The sequence below is a fragment of the Coloeus monedula genome (genome assembly GCF_965178545.1).
Source record: "Coloeus monedula genome assembly, chromosome: 7".
Lineage (NCBI taxonomy): Eukaryota > Metazoa > Chordata > Aves > Passeriformes > Corvidae > Coloeus > Coloeus monedula.
Window position 1 is genome coordinate 13,360,461 of NC_138787.1, and position 21,203 is coordinate 13,381,663.

At 39.4% G+C, this 21,203-nt stretch overlaps 1 protein-coding gene across 1 annotated transcript; it reads right to left on the minus strand.

The window, feature by feature from the left end:
- Positions 1-5,576: 5,576 nt before the first annotated feature.
- Positions 5,577-19,270, minus strand: CPO (carboxypeptidase O; the record flags this gene model as incomplete). Its single annotated transcript, XM_082285241.1, has 11 exons — positions 5,577-5,845; positions 7,046-7,130; positions 8,096-8,298; positions 8,879-8,969; positions 10,083-10,193; positions 10,706-10,810; positions 11,647-11,748; positions 12,800-12,914; positions 15,383-15,507; positions 15,920-15,995; positions 19,191-19,270. The coding sequence occupies 11 exons, from the start codon at positions 19,268-19,270 to the stop codon at positions 5,577-5,579; spliced, it is 1,362 nt and encodes a 453-aa protein (XP_082141367.1).
- Positions 19,271-21,203: the final 1,933 nt, after the last annotated feature.

Consider the following 21,203-nt stretch of genomic DNA (forward strand, 5'->3'; position numbering starts at 1 on the left):
CTACATCTAGATAATGATCCCTTTAAGTGTTTTCCCAATCATGCTGTGATTTGTTCAGACCAATGTCACAGGTAACTGGTGAAGCAAACACCAACGGATTCACAAGCAATTCCGGTAACACAAGTGGTCAATCACAAGGGACACTGTTAATCCAAATGAAGACTCATTTTTCAAGTGGAAGCTAAAGCATAAGCCCTCACAAAACCTATGTAAAAAATTCTCTTTCATTTTTTTTAACTGGGTAGTTTGGGAAAAAAATTCCCAAGAGGCAAATCTAAAGACTTTGCAGAAACGCTGACTGAAGTGAGAAGATAAAATTTGCAGTTAAGTAGCCTTTTTCATAGATTCATACATTTCTCTTTTGTGTTTAGAAAATAGGAACACAGACATAAAACACAAACTTACATTTTTTGTGTGTTAAACAATGGCAGTGGATGGGGAATACTTGCTGCAGTCCATTGAATGACCTGCCCTGGCACAAGCAGTAAATGACATAAAGGCCTGCACTGCAGTCTCAGGATGGGAACTTCTGTTATATGTCTCTAGCAAATAGACTTTTACACACCTAATTATCACAGAGTGTATTGCCTACTTGTGTGTTCCTTGCTGTCTGTTTATTGCTTGTGCTTAGTATCTCCCTCATTAATTTTACCCTTCTTCCGCCCTGTGCCTCACTAATCAGAGCTAAGTAACATTCATCAGTAATCCTTTTCCTCCTCAGAACTCTCCCAGGTAAAGCTGTATGGGTGTTTGAGAACAGGAAGAGTTCGCATTTTAAAAACAAGGGCTGTCTTTTCTAGACACTCATGCTGAAGAAGCTAAAGTGAAGAAAATGGCATGATTAGTCCATTTGTGACCTATCCATTTCCTCTTTCCCACTGCTAAAGTGAGTGTACTTACATCTTTGTCAGCACAATAAATCTCCAACATTTTTGCAAATGCCATCCCTCCTCTAGGGATTTTCCATTGCAGTTGATACTATGCAATCTTAACCAACTGTCCCTAAATTACATTGCCTTCGAGGCATTCTCAACAACAGAGTGCAGCTGTGATGGGATGTGCCTTTGGTCGGAGTACTTGAGGTGAATTAAAAGGTGTGATAATGACATTGCATTTACGCTTTCTGCTTGCCACTTGTGAATAGTGCATTCATATTGTTTGCCAGCTTGCAGAAAAGAAGCGGGTTTTATGAATGCCTACCATGCACATAAACAGACCATGCGAGATTTGGCAGACAGGAGCAAGTGATGACAGGTTGTTATCAAATTATTCATTTATATTTTATACCAACAAGCATCATACAGATTTGTTGGAAGACAGATGCAAGAAATATAAAATGCATTCTAGGCAAGATCTTCATTAAGAGTACCCAAGTTTACTAATCCTGATGCCCAATCATAACCCCTGGTAATTTTGTCTTATTATTTGTCCCCTCTCAGCTTAGTGGTAATGAAAACAAAGCAGCCTTGGCCAGCCATTTAGGAGGAAGGAAATTGTTAGAACAGCTTGTCTCAATAAAGCAACAGGTTCTGCTATTCTGTGTTCTGTGTTCTGGATGTCCAGTATATGATACAACTGGACATGCCAGCTACTCAAGGAAACCCAGCTCTAGATGAAGCCAAAAGAACACATGGGGAATGAGATAAAGCTTATCAGGACCATGTGTACTTACACCTTGTTGGCTAAAGGGAGCCCCAAACCAGGTCAGGATACTCTGATTTTCAGTCAGAGCCTGACCTTTCTGTCTGAAGTAGGGCCCCAGACATCATTTGGAAAACTGTGTGGAGCACACTGAGAACATTCTTTTGTGTTTCTGAGCAGGTTTTTTTGGTTTAAGACTCTTCCAAATTTTCATACACAGGGAAAGATACTCAAGTCTGAGAGTTTTTTGCTCAAAATAGATTCTGCACAAAAGAATGGTATTTGGAGCATAAGCAGCTTATCAGGAAGTTACAACTTGAATTGCAAATGCTTCCCCAGAAGGTGATGTGCCAGAGGTGTTTTCTACAGTCCCCTCAAAACTGTAGGTTTTTGCTCTTCCATCATGTGATGCTGCAAGAAATGAGGCTACACACATTCATTTAATATTATAGTTCCCTTGTGATATGTTCACTTTCCTTAATGAGGGCAGTGTTGCTAACTTGTTAGGAGCCTGAGAACTGTATCAAATTAACATAGCATGTAGGAAAAATTAACAGAGAGAGGAGCTCCATGTGTGAAATGGAATGAGATCACTGATAGTCTTTTTGTCAATCTTCGTTTTTGTACTATAGACAAAATGTTAACAAGGATAATATAGAACACTATTACTCAGAACTGGGATGCCCTTGTTTTTTTCAGTAACCTGAATGACCAAAAGTAATTAAACCTTCACAGTACTGATTATATAATAAAACAAGCACAATACAGGTGTTTAACTGTGAGAAAAAAGGGAAGGAGCATGGATCTTGGTAAAACCATTGGGGAGAAATTAATAGAAGAATCTTCTAGTTTTTCATGACAACTTTTTGTTTCACATGTGTTTATGAGATAACAGAAAGTCACACTATCGTCTCAGTAGGATAATGATGTGCTTCCACTAATGTGCAAGAGACCAGAATGCAGCTCTTTCCATACTTCATCATAAAGCAAAACTGTCAAGGGCCAGAAAAAGCAACAAACGAATGCAGGAGAGAGAAAGCCAGGATTTGTGAAGTAAGGGGAGTTTCAGCAGAGACACCCACACTACATTTTTCTTTAAAATTTTCTTTTGCAAAACACGGTTGGTAGAATATACCATCTCTGCAGTGATTTTTGTCAGCCATACATGTCACTTTTTTACAAGTTCAAAAGATACACAGAGAAGTCAGCAAACTGGGAGGGTATGTGAAATATAGAGCCCAGGTAAAATTTGTAAACATCAGTTTGCTGCAGCTTTGGTCTTTTAGCGATTGTGCCTTGCTTGTGCAATGATAATTCCTAAGAGGGGCTGTAAGCACTCCTTGCAGGATGTCTGTTCTGCAGTGACAATGGAGGCAAGATGCTGCTTCCACACAATGTTCATTAATGGTTTCCCTGTGCAAGGGAGGTGAGCCATTGCTAACAGATCCAAGGAGCTGTACACCCAGGCATAATCAGTGTGCTGACAGCAGCAGACATTCTTCTAGGTAATGATTATTGCCAAATATATTTTTTTTTTCTCTGGCAAAGACTTCCTCTCCACTTCTATGATTCTTGAATGCTGGCAATGCTGGAGGCAAAATCCACCCATATTCTCTTGCCTCAATGCCATGCACAGGGGTATCTTCCCATGCCTGATGGATGTTCTTACAACAAGAAATCCTGGTGAGGGACTGAGCCATTCCACAGAAGCCCGCTAATTAACTTTAGGACACATCTGGTTGTATCTTGTAGTAATAAACCTTTCTATCAAAAAATACCCACAATCAGCAAAACCTGCTCACTTCCTCTCTGGCTGTAGGCATAGAAGCTGTGCAATGTTTCTGAATACAGTAAAGAAGCCCTGAGTGGCATTTTGCTACTGGTGTAGTCATGGGTTAGGTTTGGAAAACGTTTTGTGGCAGCCCAGGCTTGGGTTGGCTTTGGCAAGGTCAGTGCGTGGGCATCGTTTCCCAGAAGACACTGCCATCTGCTGCTGGTGGCACCGGGGAGCTTCACTGCAATTTGCCAGCAAACGGCTACAGAGCACTTATGGTCAAACCTCGCTTGCTTAAAGATAGCTCACAGTCATGGGCCAGATGGACTTGTCTTGTTTCTTACAGTTCCAAAGACAGAATATACAAATACAAATATAAAGACTTACAAGGCACATCCTAAACTAAACAGAAGTTTAGGGAATGCAGCTTCTGTGGGGAGAGGTGCTAATTAGTGACACCTGCTCCAGCGCCCAGCAACAGATGGGTCTTACTGTAAATGAGTGGTTGGTCTGGAAAGACAATGCTCTGGGGAACCTGCAGGAGTTAGGCAGATTTAGTTACACCAATTGGTAATAATCTGTGGACAATGAACACAGAAGCTAAGATTTGTCAACTAATAATACAGACAAAATAACAATAGGATGTGCTTTGGAAAAATGGCTGCAAGGTTGTATCTTACCTTTTCTTTTAACAGTATCATGGGGAAGTGATATACATCCTTCTCTTGGCAACATTGGAAGAGAATTCAACAGCATTCTCTTCCCCAAAGCTGGAAATACTTTGTTGAAAAATCTCTGGTTAGCACACTTTGAATTTTCAAGCACGATCTTGATGTTTGCTAAGAAAATCAGACATTCCATACTTTTTTTTTCTATTCCCTGGATTCTTCATTTTCTATCAGGATAAACCCCCCCCCATCTCTTATCTGTAGTAGCCAAGCTTGGTGGACATATTTCTGGGATGTGGGACTTCTGGATTCAAAAGCAGAGTACAGTTTAAAATAGGCCTTCCCTATTTCGGTGAATGCCCTGCACCCTCTGGTGTTGGCTGTAATAACACAGAAGCTCTTACCTTGGCATTCCCTTTTGAGTGGCTCAAGTGGAGAGTTGTTGCTCAATGGGCTGAAACATTTCCTTTCCACTGAGCTTCCAGCTTTGCATGAGGATCCCAGGCAGATCCCTGAAGGTTGCAAGCTCTCCCAAATGATGGAGAGCAGACAAATGGGCCCCAGTCCTTCTGTAGAGTCAGCCCCAAAGGATTAAGGTGGTTGGCAAGAAAGGAACATCTTTGTAAATAGACGTTCTTTATGTACAATCTTTAATGAAATCCCTTAGGAGTCTAAATTATGGAGGATAATTGTCACCACCAGTTTTAGAAGCTGAAAATGCAAAAAAATAATTCTCTGGTCTGCTCTGTAGGAATAGAACCACGTCCTTATCTTTCTTTTCCCTTTCCCCTTCTAATTTTTGGAGGTTTTGGGCACATCCTATCTTCAGTAATCTGTCTGCATCTGGGTGACAGGGCTACACCTCTTCTCTGACCCCGTATGTTTGCACCAGTTCAACTTTTCAGCTTATTTCAGGCTGTAGATGGTTTCCTGATCATGACCTTTCACCAGCTTTTGAGGCCCTGTATTTTCTAGCAAATCCCAATGTGAAAGTTTAGGGAAGGAAAGTGGATGTCAAGGACCCCATCCAATTTTGTGTAGTGGGATTTGAGGACTTTTAAGTCTCACAGGCGTCCTGCTAAGGCCAGCAACACACAGAAGTCAGCGGGTTCAGGCAGCAAGGAAAATTGTGGCAGATCAGGACTGTGGCTGACAGAAGGGCTACATAGGCCCAGGTGAGCCCCTGAAAACATGCTCTAGAGAACCAGGGAGTAATAGTGCTCTGTCCCCATGGGTACTTGCCATGAATGAATGTTTTAAGGTCACTTAAGGAATAAGCAGAGTCAGCAAGTGAAGCTTGGGAAATTGCCACAGCTCTTCATCTTTTCCTTCTTCCCGAAAGCATAGCTATCAAACCACAAGTCCTTTTATTTTATGGGATGAGTCTTTATTGAAATACTTGACATTTAGTTCGTTTGCTGATGTAACTTTTTATTTTTGAGGGGACATTATATTTTTCATGTGAGTCTCTTGATGGGTTCTCTAAGCCGTTTTTAAGAAACAGTCCATGTAAGTACAATACTGAGGCAAAGGCTCAGGCCCAGGCTGCTGGAGGTCAGCACCACAGCTCCATCTGGGAAGTACTTCTTATCAACATAATCTATGATAGTTGTCACAGCCAACATAGTCTCCTCACATGTGGGCTGGATTTGGTTAGCAGGGAGAATAAATCCATGAGTACCCGTGTCTCGCAGCTCAAATGTGTAGGAGAGGGGAATGCCAATCGTGTGGACCCAGTCCCGTGAGGAACCTGAGTTACTGTCTGTGAATTTAAAAATAGAGAGGAGATATTTGTATTAAGCATGGTTCTTTGAAAATACTTCTTGCTATAGTTAATGCAGGTTCATACCAGAATCCCTGAACTAAGCAGTAACCATACATCACTGTGACACAGAGAACAGTTTCTAGGTGCTGTAATTCTTAACTATACTAAAAGTCTTCCAGGGACTTTCCTGACTGACACAGTTCTTCATAAGATGGTATTGTACAGCAGCAGGAGATGAGTTTCAGGGATTCTGTGGCTTTAGCATTTTACTGTGACTAGTGTGGGATACAAGATGGATTGGACATTTGTCTGTTCTTGTGTTCTTGTACTGCATTTCCTACTTTGATACTGACTAGATTTTTTTTTTTTTTTTAGCATAATTTTGGTCAAATCTTAAAAAATTCTGGCTTTTCCCTGTATCTCTGTTCACCTTCCTCATGGATTGTTTTTCTTCGCTCTTCATTGTAAGTACAAACCCTGGCAAAAATGCAGTCCTAGGCACAGGCAAGTTGCCTTACAGTTACACTGCATTGCTCATGCAGTCTGTGACTCAGAGACTGGCACTCAGGGACTGGCAGAGACAGCCACTGGAATATGCAAACCACATGGCTTCTGGAGCCAACTACTTACTGTTCTCACTGACTAGCGTGACTTATTGCTTACTGGGAAAATATTGGGTTTACTAGGCAGTCTCCAGGGCCCTCAATCCTCTTTGTAAAGGCTGTCACCTCATATTAGCTTTGATGTGTTCGTGATGTGGCCATCCAGTCTATTAGGAACAGGGCTGAAACTGATATATTTCGCACAGAATTGCAAGCAGCTGCCATGTGATGTCTGATGGAGTAACTGTAGACCTGATTGGGATTTTAATTTTTGCTTGATTCCAGTGAAGACAAATAGGAGTTTTGCTGCTGACTTCAGCAGGGCCAGGATGATCTATCACCAATCTCCTTCTGTCCCCTGTGATGGATCTGTGAGGAATCCATGCAGGAACTAGCTTCTGATCATTCCTGCAGTCAGCTTTATAACTTACACAGTTGTCTTGTATTCAAATGACTGCTACTTACATGTTGCAGCAAAGTAGCCCTTTAAATATTACTCAAAGTAGAAACTCAGCAAAACAGTACTTGCTGATGCATGTGACACAAGAATTCTTTGAAACACAGAGCAATCAAAGGGAAACATAAAAAAACTTACATAAAATTAAAGCGGTTGATCCTACTCTGTAGCTGGTCCCATACTTTCCTGTCAATGCAGCAGCTGCTTCCTTTGCAACTTGCATCTGGAGATTCAAAATAGGAACAGCATTGTCATCAGTGGCAGTACCTTTGGCAATTGAGTGGACCCAAATTTTTGTCTCTTTCAGCTTTACACTTACATATGATCAACTTTAAGTCTTGATATTACTTCAGGTCTTTAGAGGAACCCATTAGAAACATTTGGACAAATTGTTCTTGATTTTTTTTAATGCACATTATGTTAAATTTTTTAAAATTACTCTATTAGGTAGAGATGCTATTTGCTTTACTGTAAAGCTAGAGCCTATATTTTTGAGAATTAAGAATCTGTCCTGTATAACACACTGGTACTGACTACAGCAGTGTTTGACCTCTTACTTGTTTTATTGCCATAGACTCTGTATCCCACTATCCTTAGAAACTGAGCCATAGACGAAATAAATGACTTCTCCAATGAAGACTTCTCCTGAATGACTTCTCCTTCTCATATGAAGTCCAAACCCAAATCCCTCATGCTCTTGACTAGTGTTTCAGCTACTGGAATCTTCATAAATACGCACACTAGTGAACTTAAATCAGAACACTCAGACACTGAGGGAAGAAGTAACCAGGAAATTGGTGCTTACTTTGCTCCCATTCTTCTGAGAGTATGTTTGTAATATCCTTTCTGGATACAATCATGTTGACCATATGTGTATAATGTCCTGGCATCCTAAAGTGCAAATTCATTCTTGTATGGAGCAGAAGTTGGTGCTCTTCTCCACTCACCTGGCTTTGCATTAACCCTATCTGTAGCAGTTCAATTTTCCTGATTTAAGTTGAAGAATTAGGATTTCTGAGGCAAATAAACCTTACTGATGCTGAATAGAGAAGCAGTAACTCTGGGAGCCAAGTCCCTGAACAAGCCCGGTTCCTCTGAAGGAAACGCAAGAGAGCAAGTAAAGTTGCACCACAGGCTACTGCCTGTACTTGCTCTCTACAAATGTAGAAGATGAAAGTTTTGCCCTACCAGTTCTTCATTGTTACTTGGAGGTGTAGTTGTGGAACCATATGGAGTGAGGATGAGCTGCCCATAGGAGTGAATTGTTAAATAGCACAAAATGTCACTCTTCTTGCTTTTGATAAACTGAGCCACAGCTCTTGTCTCAGGCTCTGATTCTGGTCCAGATCCACAGAAGACATCACTGCTGCAGTTAAAAGATACACCAACACCTGGGGTGGAATACAAACACTGAATCAAAGGAGAAATATAGAAGACCAGTTCAGAGGGAACTGGGAAATTTACCTTGTAGTGTTAAGGCATGTGTTTATGTGGGCAGGGGACTAGACAGCTGAGTGGGACTTTAGCATTACACTCAGTTGGTAGCAACTAAAGTTTGCGACAAGACTGAAATATTTATTGCACATTTACAGGGTGGCTGCAACGAAAACATTCTGACACCACCATAGTGTACCACACACCAGGGAAGCTTTGGAGGCTCCTTGAAACTCATGGCAAGTGTAAATACTGGCTGTTAAGTGGCTAGCTCCTAGCATTCCTGCCTAGAGCTGATGCTTGGTCCTGCAGTGAGTTAGAGGTATAGTTACATAAGAGCCATTTTCTGCTCACAAAAATAAGTGCTGGTTGAAAGTCAATGAGTTAATATTTTGACAAACCAGGATTTTATTTTTACATATGCCTTGATGACAACAAGATGAATATTCCTTTCTTATAGGACTACATTTATTTCAGAAACTAGTTATTATTCTTGCTTTACATTTGTGTTCATGATCTGAAATACTTCAAACTTACTGCCCCAGGATGAGTTGAAGTTTCGGTTCAGATCTGTGCCATAGCAGGTGCCGTTCTCATATGGAAAACGGTTTTTCCTCCACAAACGATCCTAAAGAAAAGTAAGTTCTGTTACATAATAAAAACTCAATGATCCACACGGCTCAGTGATAATATGGTGCAAATACTCCTTTATTTTCCACCTCTGCATTCTGACTAACCCTGTTATTGTAAGAGTACAACTCCACATGCATGGGTCACAAAGCTCAGTGACAGAACAATTCATCTACTACTGCCAGGCTGTCATCTGCCACAAACATGCATGCACCCTGAAACAAGCCTCCTGACCTTTTTTTTTTAAGTATGCTTCTTCTGTAGTACTCAACTGCTTCTGTGCAGTGTGGCACTCCTAAGCAAGACTTGGCATTGTGAGGGGTAAGAGATGATAGTATGTTTCAGATTCAAGAAGATTAATTCTTTTTTGTCAGCTAATCTTCCTATTGCTCCTTGGTTCCCTGCTATACTCATGACTATACTTGGTTCTGTGCAGACCTCACCACCCTGCCTGTGTGAGCTTCCCAGCTGAATTCCCTGTGCACCCCAGTGCAGTGTGTGGTATGCCTTAAACCTGCCAGGGAGCAAGCTGGGAGACAGTCTGATGGTGGTAGGCTGAGCCTCTTGGGCCATCCTACATCCTGCATTAAAAGATGCTTCAACTGGGCACAGGAGCCTGGAAGCATGGTGAGAGTGGCCCAAGACCAACATTTTGCACTATCCTCCGTATCAGAAAAGGAAAATTATTTGGGAGGGCACACCTATTTCAAAACCAAATAGTCCAATATTTGACCAATTCTCATGCAGAGATGCTAAGACCCATCTGTACGTGAGATCTTTTGTGAAGAATGAATGACTGTTCCAGACATGCTTAACTCCATCAAGCAAGCCTTGAGCTGTTATTGAAGAAGTAAGCCCATCCTCAGAAACACAAAAGCAATTGATCTTGTGGTTTTGCTTCCCAAGGCTCATGACATTTGCTAGGAATATTTAGCTCTGCAATCTCAGATGACCACTGATTCTCCAGAAGAAACAAAATCTCTCTGCCATGAGAGGATTTATGTGAGTATTGTCACTGTTTTCTGTTTAATTGCTATGACTCTATCTAAAAGTAACAAAACATGCTGGGCATGCTAACTTTCAGTCTAGTTCCTGGATTTACACTACTTACTTCTTCCCAGGAATAGATGTAGCCATCAATATTGAGGACTGGCAAGACATAGAGGTCCAAATTCTGCAGAAATCTGCTTATCTTTGGGTCAGATTTGTAATTTTGAAGAATCTGAGAAGAAAAAATACAGAGCACTGAGCAGAGAATTTAGTGGTAATCACTGCAAAGAGAAAGTTTAGAACTATCATCAGGTGATCACTCACTCCTGGATATCACCATGGTATCCAACATCTGCTTGATCACAAGTGTGCCAGGTACTTTCTGTACACATGGAACATTGCTATATCATAGCTTAGGGTTTCTTTATTTGAGGAGCACCGTGACTTTTTGAAATAGAGAGGCTTGATCCAACAGCCACTGTGGGAGAAGGAGAGGTTGATACCAAGTTTTTAAAGGCTTTGGAAACAGTTCAGATGGAGGAACTGGCGCACTAAGTAATACTGACCCATATCTCAGACTGTGATTTGGACTTTGGTCTCCACAGATATCTGTATTGTATACTAATTTTGCAAATCGCATTTTAACAGAAAAGCATAATTCTTGGTACCACAATAGAGAAGAGAACTAAAGTGTCCAAAGTGATAGGGTTTTCTTATTATCTAAATGGAAGGGTAAGAACTCACTTCTTTCACAAACCACTGACAGAAGGCTGGAGAGATCCATTCTCTGGCATGAATCCCACAGTCCATCCAAATTATCTTTTTGGGTTTATTTGATGGTTGACTGATCTGAGAGAATATAAAAACGGTAATTTAAAAACTGTTACATTACAATAAAATAGCTTAATGTAATACAAGAAAGTAAAGGATGTGCCTTGATATGCCGTTGGGTCATGTGAGGTTATTATTATTATTATTATTATTATTATTATTATTATTATTACAGACATCTTTATGGCAAGCTTTTTCCTAATAACCCCATCTCTGTAGTATCACAAGGCATGAGCTTTAAAATGTCTATTGAGCAGGAGCGCCAATAGAACAGTTAATAGAACAGTTTCTTTTTCTTTTTCTCCTTTTTCATTTGTATTTGTCATTCACAGGAGTGGTTGCTCTTAGTTGAAGAATTTTTTTTTTTTTTTGAAGGGGAATCACAAAAAGGCAGGGAATCTAATACTACTCAGTGATAGGAGCAGAAGATTAGGCAATAACTAACCCAAATATTAAGACTGTGTTTTTCACTAGTGTGTCCAATAAAAAAAGTCATGGAATACTGCTAGCAGAAAGGCTATTTGCTGTAAAAAGTAATAAAAATAACAAACCAAAAGTCTTTTTCCTCACACACAGCTGTTGCCAAGCTAGTTTCAGCTTGATTTGTATTTCTAAACAAAACTTCAGTTAAATTTGTTGTTTTCACTACATAATAGCAATAGCAAGCTCATGATGATAGTGTATGTGAAAGCTGGCAAATCTTACTATAATGTAGAGGAGTAAAACCATCTCCTGTTATTCCAGTGAATTGGGATGAACGCTATCTTAGGAAACATCTGAATCCTGTCTTCTCCTGAGTATTTTTCTTTTTTGTTAAGATATGTTTTATTATTAAGGGAAAGTTCCTCCCTTACCTGTAGATAATACATTGTTCGATTCTCAAATGTCTTCCCTAAGAAATGCTGAGTCACCAGCTCACTGTTGTTCTTCTGGATCTGAGTCATCCATTGATAAATCTGAAATAGTTGCAAAGAATTCTTGGTTCAAAGTGGGAGTTTCCTCCTCTTTCCCACTTCCATTTCCAGATAAAAGCATTTTCTTTTGTTTAGACAACCAATATTTTCCTCAGCGTTTATTTCAGCCTGTGATGTCACAGACATGGAAGGTGTTTCACACGCCTCTGTGCAAAGGCATGGTCATATCTCGCTGGGTGTTAAAAGAGGACATCACTGCAGTGCAACATGGACACTCCATTCGGGATCTCATTCAACGTGCCCATCCTACTGGGCATCTTCCTGTTGAGTTCATCAGACATGAAGCCACAGCATCAAATCTTCAAAGCAGTATTACAGTCTCTTCCCTATCAGCACTGATTTTCCACGTCTGAGTCAGTAGCAGTCATCCTCAATGGGTAGCTCTAACAAAACATACGTGAGGGTTGACTGTGTTCTCTCAGTTTTATTATGCAGCTAGGAGAAAGAATTACCACCATGTGCTGCTTTTGTCCAGGTTTGCCAACAGGTGTGTGAAACATGACACCAAGAAGCCATCACTGCCCACCCCAATGACACTGTTTTCTCCTCAAGTGTCAAAAACCTGCCCTTAAATTACTTCTTTCTAGAGATCTCCTGGTGTTCACTTCTTCTTCCTCACTGGGATTCCAGACGCCACAATAGTCATTGCCCTTCACATTTGGCTCAGCACCAAACAGACTGGGACTTAAACTAATAAATACTAGAGATAAAGAATGACAGGGTAGAAAAGTAGCAAACCAATCAACTGAACCACAGAATATTATCTGCAAAACAGTGCAGCTGCTTCACACAAAGCATTTAGGTTTTAGTCAGTGAAGAATTGAGGATTTAATCAAAATCTGTGGCAAATCCATATTCAATTCAACCAGGACAAGATTCTAGTCAAAGAGAAAGGACAGATTATTCAAAGAAGAAAGCCAGAAAGTGGTCCTCTGACTTCAGCTGAGCTTTCTGCAAACACAGAGTTGCCTGCTGTGGCATTTACAGAACAGAAAACAACAAAGAGCAGAAGCAGATGTAGGTTCTTCTTTACCTCTTCCATTGGATGATATTCAGTGTAGACATAACCTCCTGAGACCTCCCTGTGGCTGCTCCTCTCCCTTGGCATGCTCTGATCCACAAGTTTCTGCACATCAGGTATTAGGACTCTGAAGGAAGGAGAAAGGGAAGATAGAAAACAATCCTGAACAGTTCCTGCAGAACTACTACAGTGGGTACATTGCTTACATCAGCAAATGAAAGGATTTAACCTCTTCTGTTGTGAATTGCCTGGCAAAATCATCACCATCAGCATTATGGTTACTTTCATGTAAAACAAAGTTCAAAGTACTGAGATTTTCACAAGGTTTTAACAATAGTCATTTTTATCACATTTTTAAGTTGTGAATTTTGTACCAACAAAATAAGTTCAAGATTTTCTTTTCCTCAGCATTTCTATTATTGATAAAAAATCTGAAAATACCACCTTTTGGGAAAAGGAAGGGAAAGAGAGAAAGTTAAGATTAGGGTTTCATTGTATTTTTATTGAGACATTTTCAATTTGCAAAGATTTCACAGAAATATTCATTGCAATTTGCAAAAACCAGAGCAAACCCCTTATTTCCTTCAAGTAGTTTTTTTGCTTTTTAGCTACAAAAATAGCTCAGAAATTAGTATAACACAGGCATGATTCCATGATCCAGGGAGTCAATAAAACCTTTTCCTTGGCTTCAGTGGATTTTGGATCAGGAGCTGTTCTTTCTCACTGCAATCAGCCCCTTGTAACTGCTGCAAATCTTCGCACATTGTAAATGCTTGTGATAAGACAATTGCAAAGATAGCTCAAACACTGTTGATCTCAGATGCTGAAAGTGCTAACAGGCTTTTCTGCTGACAGTGGCACTGACCGGCATTTCTGGAAACTGCACATAAGAAACTTTTAAGAGTAGTTGCAGCTGACTTTCACTCTGAGCTTTGATGTTTTTTCACATCTAAACTTCAAACTAAAATTCAGGTAGTGAAAATTCCCATGAACTGAAACCACACACAAAAAATACCTTATCAGTGCTCTGGAGAATTGAAACCACAGAGGCTGACACAGTTGGAATATTGATGTCCTTATAATTTGTCATTTATGTCTCTATCATTATATACCTAACTGTCATGTTACCTTCCCTGCATGTCAACTGCCTTCTAAAGGGTGGTTCCTGCTTTGAATCTGTTATAGGAGCTTTGATGCTATTATTGTTGTACTCAGCCTCTTTGCAATACAAACCCAAAATTTTCATCTTGACTAATAATTACTCATCTCTTTCTTTAGAACCCGAGGTAAGGTAGATACAGTTTTGGCCAAAGGAAAAAAAGTTAAGCTGCTAATTTCAGCTTAGTATTTACATTTCCACTAGAATCTGTTGAAACCATTAGAAAATGAAGAGTCTTGACATAAATAAGAGGTTAAATTATCTTCTGGAACGTTGTCTAAGTACTGAATATCTAAACCTCATGCTAGAAAATTTGTACTGGCTCCAACCTCATATCTCTTCATCTCTGGTTGTCAAGGTATCACACTTACTAAAGGAACTTGTCAGGCAAGATGCAGGATGTCAAGATCAGCTTTAACTCAAAACAGCTTTGAAGTGACATCAATCATCCTTAAACTCATCTTTGATTGGTAAATGTCAGTGTATGTCCATAGGCCATTTGTCATCAGCTCTGAATGACTACAGGGTTGTTTATATTAAATACAGTTAAATTAGATTAGCTACTGGTTACCTGAAAAAGTGAGTACAAATGTGAACAGGACTGTATTTAATCCCACTTGCCTTTATAAACACTCTTTGTATCTGGATTAGATCTTCTGGTTGTAAGTTGGGAAAGACATGGGTAGGTGTGATAATGCATTGTGGGACATTGGCGGGTTGTGGCTTCCAGTTGTGTGCACAGTGGACAGCTGCCACTGGGGTCTTTGTCCCAAGCTGGGGTGTCTCTGTTTGGCTGGATGGTGCCAAGAAATTCTCACCAGCCTGGTGAAAGGAATCGGGATAGAAAAATGAAGCTTCAAAGAAAGTGGCTGAACACTCACTTTGAAAGGTCTGTTCTCCAAACTGGAGGAGCTACAAGAGACGGGGAAGGGAAAAGGAGACCTAGAGGCTGCTTCCCTGCAGTGACGCCAATTAAACCTTTGGGCTCTCCAGAAGACCTTGCATTCAAATATCCATGCTCTCCAAGAGAAAATCATGCTCCTATAAGTAGTGATTATACCAGGCTTGGCCTCTTGAGACCAAAAAAACTTAGACTAAAAAATCTGAGTCATACATCCAAGTGCCATCCTCTCAGTGACCACTGAGAAGGCCACAGCAGGCAACAAGACAGATTGGGCTGTCTCATGTTCCAGCCCCAAATTCACAGTCCAGGATAGGTGGAAGGTAAATAAATAGGACAAGGGGGAATGTGCTTTTAAAGGTTTATACAGCATGTCTGCTTTTGCTGGTCAAAGTAAGTTGGAGGCATTTGGAACAAAGGTTGGGTCCTGTTGCCAGTACTTGCTGACTGTTTATCAGACAGGGCTTAGTCCTTTTCTGATAGCAAGGAAGATTATTAGAGCCATCCTTCCCCATCAAGGTATTAGAGATTGTACCTGTAAGAGATCATATGCTGATCTAAGCTGTCCTTCACCTCCTGCACCAGAGGGGCTGGGACCCTAATGTGCAGGTCTTCTCCAGCCCTGATGTCTTCAGGCAGCAGGGGCTTCCACAAATCCAGCTGTGCAGAAAAGAAAGAAATGCACTAATGAAGCTCTCTTTTCAGAATGACAAAAATACATTAGAGTAGTTGCATGTCAACAAATGAAAGAAGTTTTCCTTCAAATTGTCCCCATAACCCTCCAGTCATTTCTTCATAGAGCACATAGCACAGGCTTAGTGTTTTCATTGACTCAGGCACCACTGATAAGGAGCAGCATTTTCACAGAGCCGTGCAAAGAAACTAACTTCTTCACATAAATTCCTTCAGGTAGTAGAAAGGCAATTCCACACTACACTAAGCCAAAAAAAAAAAAGTTAGATGAAGCTTTTTCTAGTTTAACCTTCATTCCTGTCCTAAGCTACATGAATATCTGTTTTAAAGCCCAAGACGCTGCTCTACTCGTTGGGCACATGTGGTTATTTTTACTTACCATTAAAGTACTGCAAAGAAGCTGAAGATGCTGGACTTGCTGAAATGTTTCTGGCACAATATGCAAAACCTGATCCCTGGAAATTCAGTAGAGAAACAAGATCAGTTTTAAAGTCTGTTAAATTATCTGTGATTTCATAAGTCAAAAGGACTTTGTTCTTCATTCTACATGAAGGAAGACAGAACATGTAATAAAAACACCTTTGAATTATGAATTTGTGGAATATTTTAGCTGCAAATAGGACTAAGTGTTGTGACTTCTCTGTTGCTAGCACATTAGCCACTCTGCAGCCTTGCCAGTGCCTTACTCACCATACAAGCTTTGCAGAAGCCAACTGCTTGCATGAACCCTGATGTGTGTTTCTGCTTTGCAGGACCAGGGCCAAACTGAGGGCATTGGTAATACATGATAAACTGTTTATTTGATGTCACTTTTTTTTTTTCTCACATTTGGGATTTATTAAATTATTCCAGATTACCTTTGTGCTTGGCTGGTCTATTTCAGCATGCAGAAACTTTTGATCGTCATTATAAATGAACATTGCTAAGAACTTGAGATGTACACAAACTGCTTGTCATGAGAATAGCCAATTTATTCCAAAAGAGTGAGTATTGTTGTCTCTAGAACTGCATAGTCCTACTCAATTCATGTGAAATAAAGATTTCTAGTACAGAATCTATCATTTTATATTTTTAGAAAGGACACACAGAATCCAGTGTCTTAGTATATATTTTCATGAGATCCCATGAAACCTTTGTCTACTACAGGCTTAATCTGATGAAAATATTTAAATTTACAAAGAACAAATTAAAATGGATGGAAATGCAGAAAAAGCAAATCAGTATATTCTATTAAAAAAGCCCTTGTAGTTATTTTTGTATTTTTTTTCAGTGTTCATTCAGATCAGCTTTCCAGGACTGACAGCAAGTGTGATGTTTCTAGTGAGAGGGTTTCAGAGTGAGGTGTGGGTGTTGATGACTACATTGCATTACCCAAAGGTGAGAGACCAGTTACCCACAACTGATGAGATGGAATGGGGAACCCTAGAAACTCTCCTGTTTGCTAGCAACCAAAAACTATGGCTTCACAGTCTCTTTTAGTGACTTCAATGGATTCTTTATAGGACAAGTACAAAAAATGAACATTTTACATTTTAAAGCTTTTGTAATAGAAATTCTTGTTGCAAAAGCAAGTTGTGGTCATTATAGTCATCAATATAATATGCTCTCATCCTCTGAACTGCAACTGCCATCTTTTGTGCTTCCATGCCGGAATGTACAATTATCAGCTTAATATACATACAAACAGAATTCACTATTCATTCACTTTATCCCCAGAGAAATAGGGGGATTTGTGGTTTTTTTACATCTCTCTGGAAAATATTACCTTTGCTGATTGAAAACTTGATAGTTAAAATAGACAGTTTACTACTGCTTTATGAGATGCTGATAGCCCCATATCTATGGGGCAAAATGATTACATTTGCATTGCTCACAGCAATGGTACAACAGTCATGTTGTACAGATTGGTACAACAGTCATGATATCTTTGTAATAAACCTTGTAGAGGCAGGATAAACATCTTTGCTAGCAGAATAAACATCTCAGCTGCAGTTCAGAGTTTATTCTCTCTAAATGCCTAGGCTTGCTTTGTTCTTTGTCTATCAGGAAGGGAAACAATATCCTGTAATATCTTTCTATGCTCATTGACATTATGTCTTAATTACACCAAATCAGAGAAATTCCAGACAGTCAGATTGCTGCCAGATGGCCAGCTCTTATTTACTGATAAACCTTTCACAATAGCCAGTGTGGAGACAAACCATTTTTAATGGTAAACTAAGATTAGAAAGCATACATTTGTTTATGATTATTGACTAAGTTTCTCAGTGGAGAAGTGCAAAGTCAACCCACGTGACCCTATGAGAACTACAGTTTTTAAAATTCTACAGTTAAGCTTTCTTAATAAATTAAAGGACTGTTCTTAGCACAAGCTTGATGCTCATAGATGGGATATTTGTTTCCATTGTTAAACAGAGCAGATGACAATGAAAATGGGCTTTACTAGTAATTCTGTCTTTGTGTAGGTGCTGCCCACCCAAAGTCACACTGACCATTCAATACCTGTTTTTAAATTCCATGCAAGTACTCAACAGGTTCAATTCTGGACAACAATTAGAAACAAAAAAGAAAAATACATTAGCAGGGATCCGTTGAATTCTATTCACTGAAATCAGGCTCTAACTGCATCTCTGATACAAATCTAAAGACTAAATATTATCCAAAGAAGTAACACATTTTAAGTAGTGACTCTATGCTCTGCTAGGAGATTTTCCAGGAGAGCTGCTGTATGGCTACACTACGAAAGAACTTACTTCCTGTAGGTATTGCTTGGTTTTCTGTCCTTTTTATGACTATATTCTAGGGATATAATTCATCCAGAGGCATTCAGCACTGGAGTACTTTCTCTGTTTACTTTAGAAAATTCCATGTATAAACTTATATGTGAATAGGTGGCCTCCATATTATGCTCATGCCCACCTTGCAAATTCCAGCTGCCACAATGGCAGTTACATATCATTCCTTTAAAGTTGAGGATGAATGAAACAAAAAAAAAGTTTAGACAGGCAAACAAAAATAGTTTAGATCGGCAAGCAGCGTAATTTTATATCACTCTTTTTCTGAAGTGGAACTGAGAATGGTAAATAAAGCAATACTGAAGATTTCATACTTTTCAAAACATTAATCAGTAATTTAAAAAAAGTGACAATCTCATTGTCTGAACACCTTGGCATGAAGATTGTCTGGAATAACTCCCTTAGCTTTTTTTTTTTTGTAATTGTTATAGTTTTCCAACCCGACTTCACTATTTCTTTCACATAACCTAATCTTTTATTAATAGATATCATTCTGCTCAGTCATACTCCTTGCTTTATACTCAGAAAAGGCATTTTACTCCTGCAGCATCTGGTTTCAAAGTTCATTATGAAAGAGGCTAAGCCAAATGAATTTCAGCTAATGGAAACAGAGCATCCTGAGATGCATTTGAGGGCCATTCTGTGGCTCCTACTGCTGTAGCTATATCTTTGTTGGCTTTGATTGGATTCACTCATTCTTCATTTCCCATCTTTATGATTTCTTTCCCAGTCTTACAGCTTACAGCTTAGTAACTCTGTGTCCAGTTTTTCAGCTCATAATTGTTATTATTCTTACAGGGTTTCTGTGAATTTCACTGCATGCACAATTCTTCATGAAACCCTGTTAACACTCACCTGTCATACTGCAATTTCAAGCTGAATTTTCCAGGAATTAATGTCCCCAGAGAAAAGATGATCCCAAGAGAAAGCCACATCTTTGTTCAAAGAACCCAGTACTGACAGTGCAGGACTAAAGAGGAGGAGGATAGATCTGGACTAAACATGTAATTTGTACAATTATAATACATAACTAGACTTATCCTGGAAGGCAACCTGCCCTTGACGAATCATTAACTTCGCTTGTAAATAGTTCTCATTTTTCTTAATTCTTAAAGGTCTCTTCGACACTGCAAAACACAAACACAATTAGCAACATTCTTACTAAAACACTTTTTGTAAGAACTAAGAACATTTTTCTTTGTGTTACCTTTCTATTTTGAAATGTTTTGTGACAAAATCGGTAGTATTTAGAGAAACTCTTACGTGCAAGATCTACAACAACTCGTGAAGGTTAGCTTACAAAAATCATAGAGATAGGGAAGAACAGAAAAACAGTGGTAAAGGAAGCTCCATCTCTACTCTCTTTCGTTTTGTGTTTCAGCCTTTATGGAACACTTCTGTGACCTCTTAACTGCAATTCTACCACTTAACTAACTTAGAAGAGGACATAAAAGAACAACCAACACTCTTGTAAAAGGGAAATATTGGGACATAAGGGTCCCATCTAAACCTCTCTCAGTTGCTCCAGATCAGTCTCTAGCCACAGACTAACAACTCTACACTATCATAAAGAGTGTTTTTGTTATATATTAAAAAAAGTGGGCTGCTTACTATGTGAAATATTTAATTTCTTGGTTAATTCACATAGCAAGAGGTAACATTTGTAGACTGCAATTAGACATATAGCACAGTTCTTCGGAAAGAAATTGTTTCCCTCATTCTCTCTCTTGGATTAAAACTATTTTGTGGTGATTTAATGAAGAAAACTGCATGATATGGGGTGCAGAGACTCCAGTAAGTCAGTTTGTGTACGTACGTAGGGGACATGATACCATATTGTAATTGTGAGATATTTATAGATTCTTCTCATCGAAGTATGAAGTCCTCTTACATTTTTACCAAGGCTGTTATCAAGGAAACAGGCAGCAGAACTGTCCCAGTATAAAAGAGGAACAGCTTAACTCAAAAGTGTGTTCTCACAAAACCAGGCTGCAGGGAAGAGAAGAATATGCTCTTCTTTATAAATCACACCAGACCCTTTCTGTTTTATTGCAAACTTCTCAACAGCCTGGGCCTGAAAATGCTGAGTATTTCTCTCCATGTACATATCCAACCCACAATGACTTTCAGAAGAGCTGAAAGAAGTCAGGTTTACAGGATTAGATGCAGGTTCATTTGTGAGGATTCAGCACAACAAATTCATGTTGGAAGTTCATATTAACACTCAGGACATCTGCTCAGATAACCTTTGCTTTTGTTTCCTTTGTCTCCAACATGGCTATGAGGCAGACTAATGTTTTAAAGACTTCTGCAGTGTTGTCTGTGCCTTTTTAACAGTCCTGGCTTTGAACTGGGGTTCAGTCCCTTGCAGGGACTCAGAATCTAGGAACAAAATAAAATGGAGGCATCAAGTGAAAAGGAGCAAATTACAATCAGCGCTAAAATTCAACTCCTGCCCAAAGCTTACACCTTCATGTTGAAAGCAGAAGCTGTTTATTCTGTGGTGAAAACATCGCTCCTATGATGCCAAATAGTTATGAAGATAGCCAGATAGATAGATAGATAGATAGAGTCATTTTGCTTAATGGGCATAGAATTCAGAAGAAATGACAGTTGCTTGCTAGGTCTTTGATTTGGATTCTTTTGAAGTCTAGTTGATTTTAATGGGCTTTAGATGAAAGTCCTGTGCAAATAATCATGGACATTTCTCTGATTTAAGAAATGGACTTTTTTTGGATTTCAGTAGATTTGCTCATAAGAGACAATACTTCATTTTCTACTCATGCTCAGCTTGCAAGCAGCACTTCTGAATTCAGAATAAAAGCCATTAGAGACATTATTCTGCCACCAATGCGAAAAAATATCTTG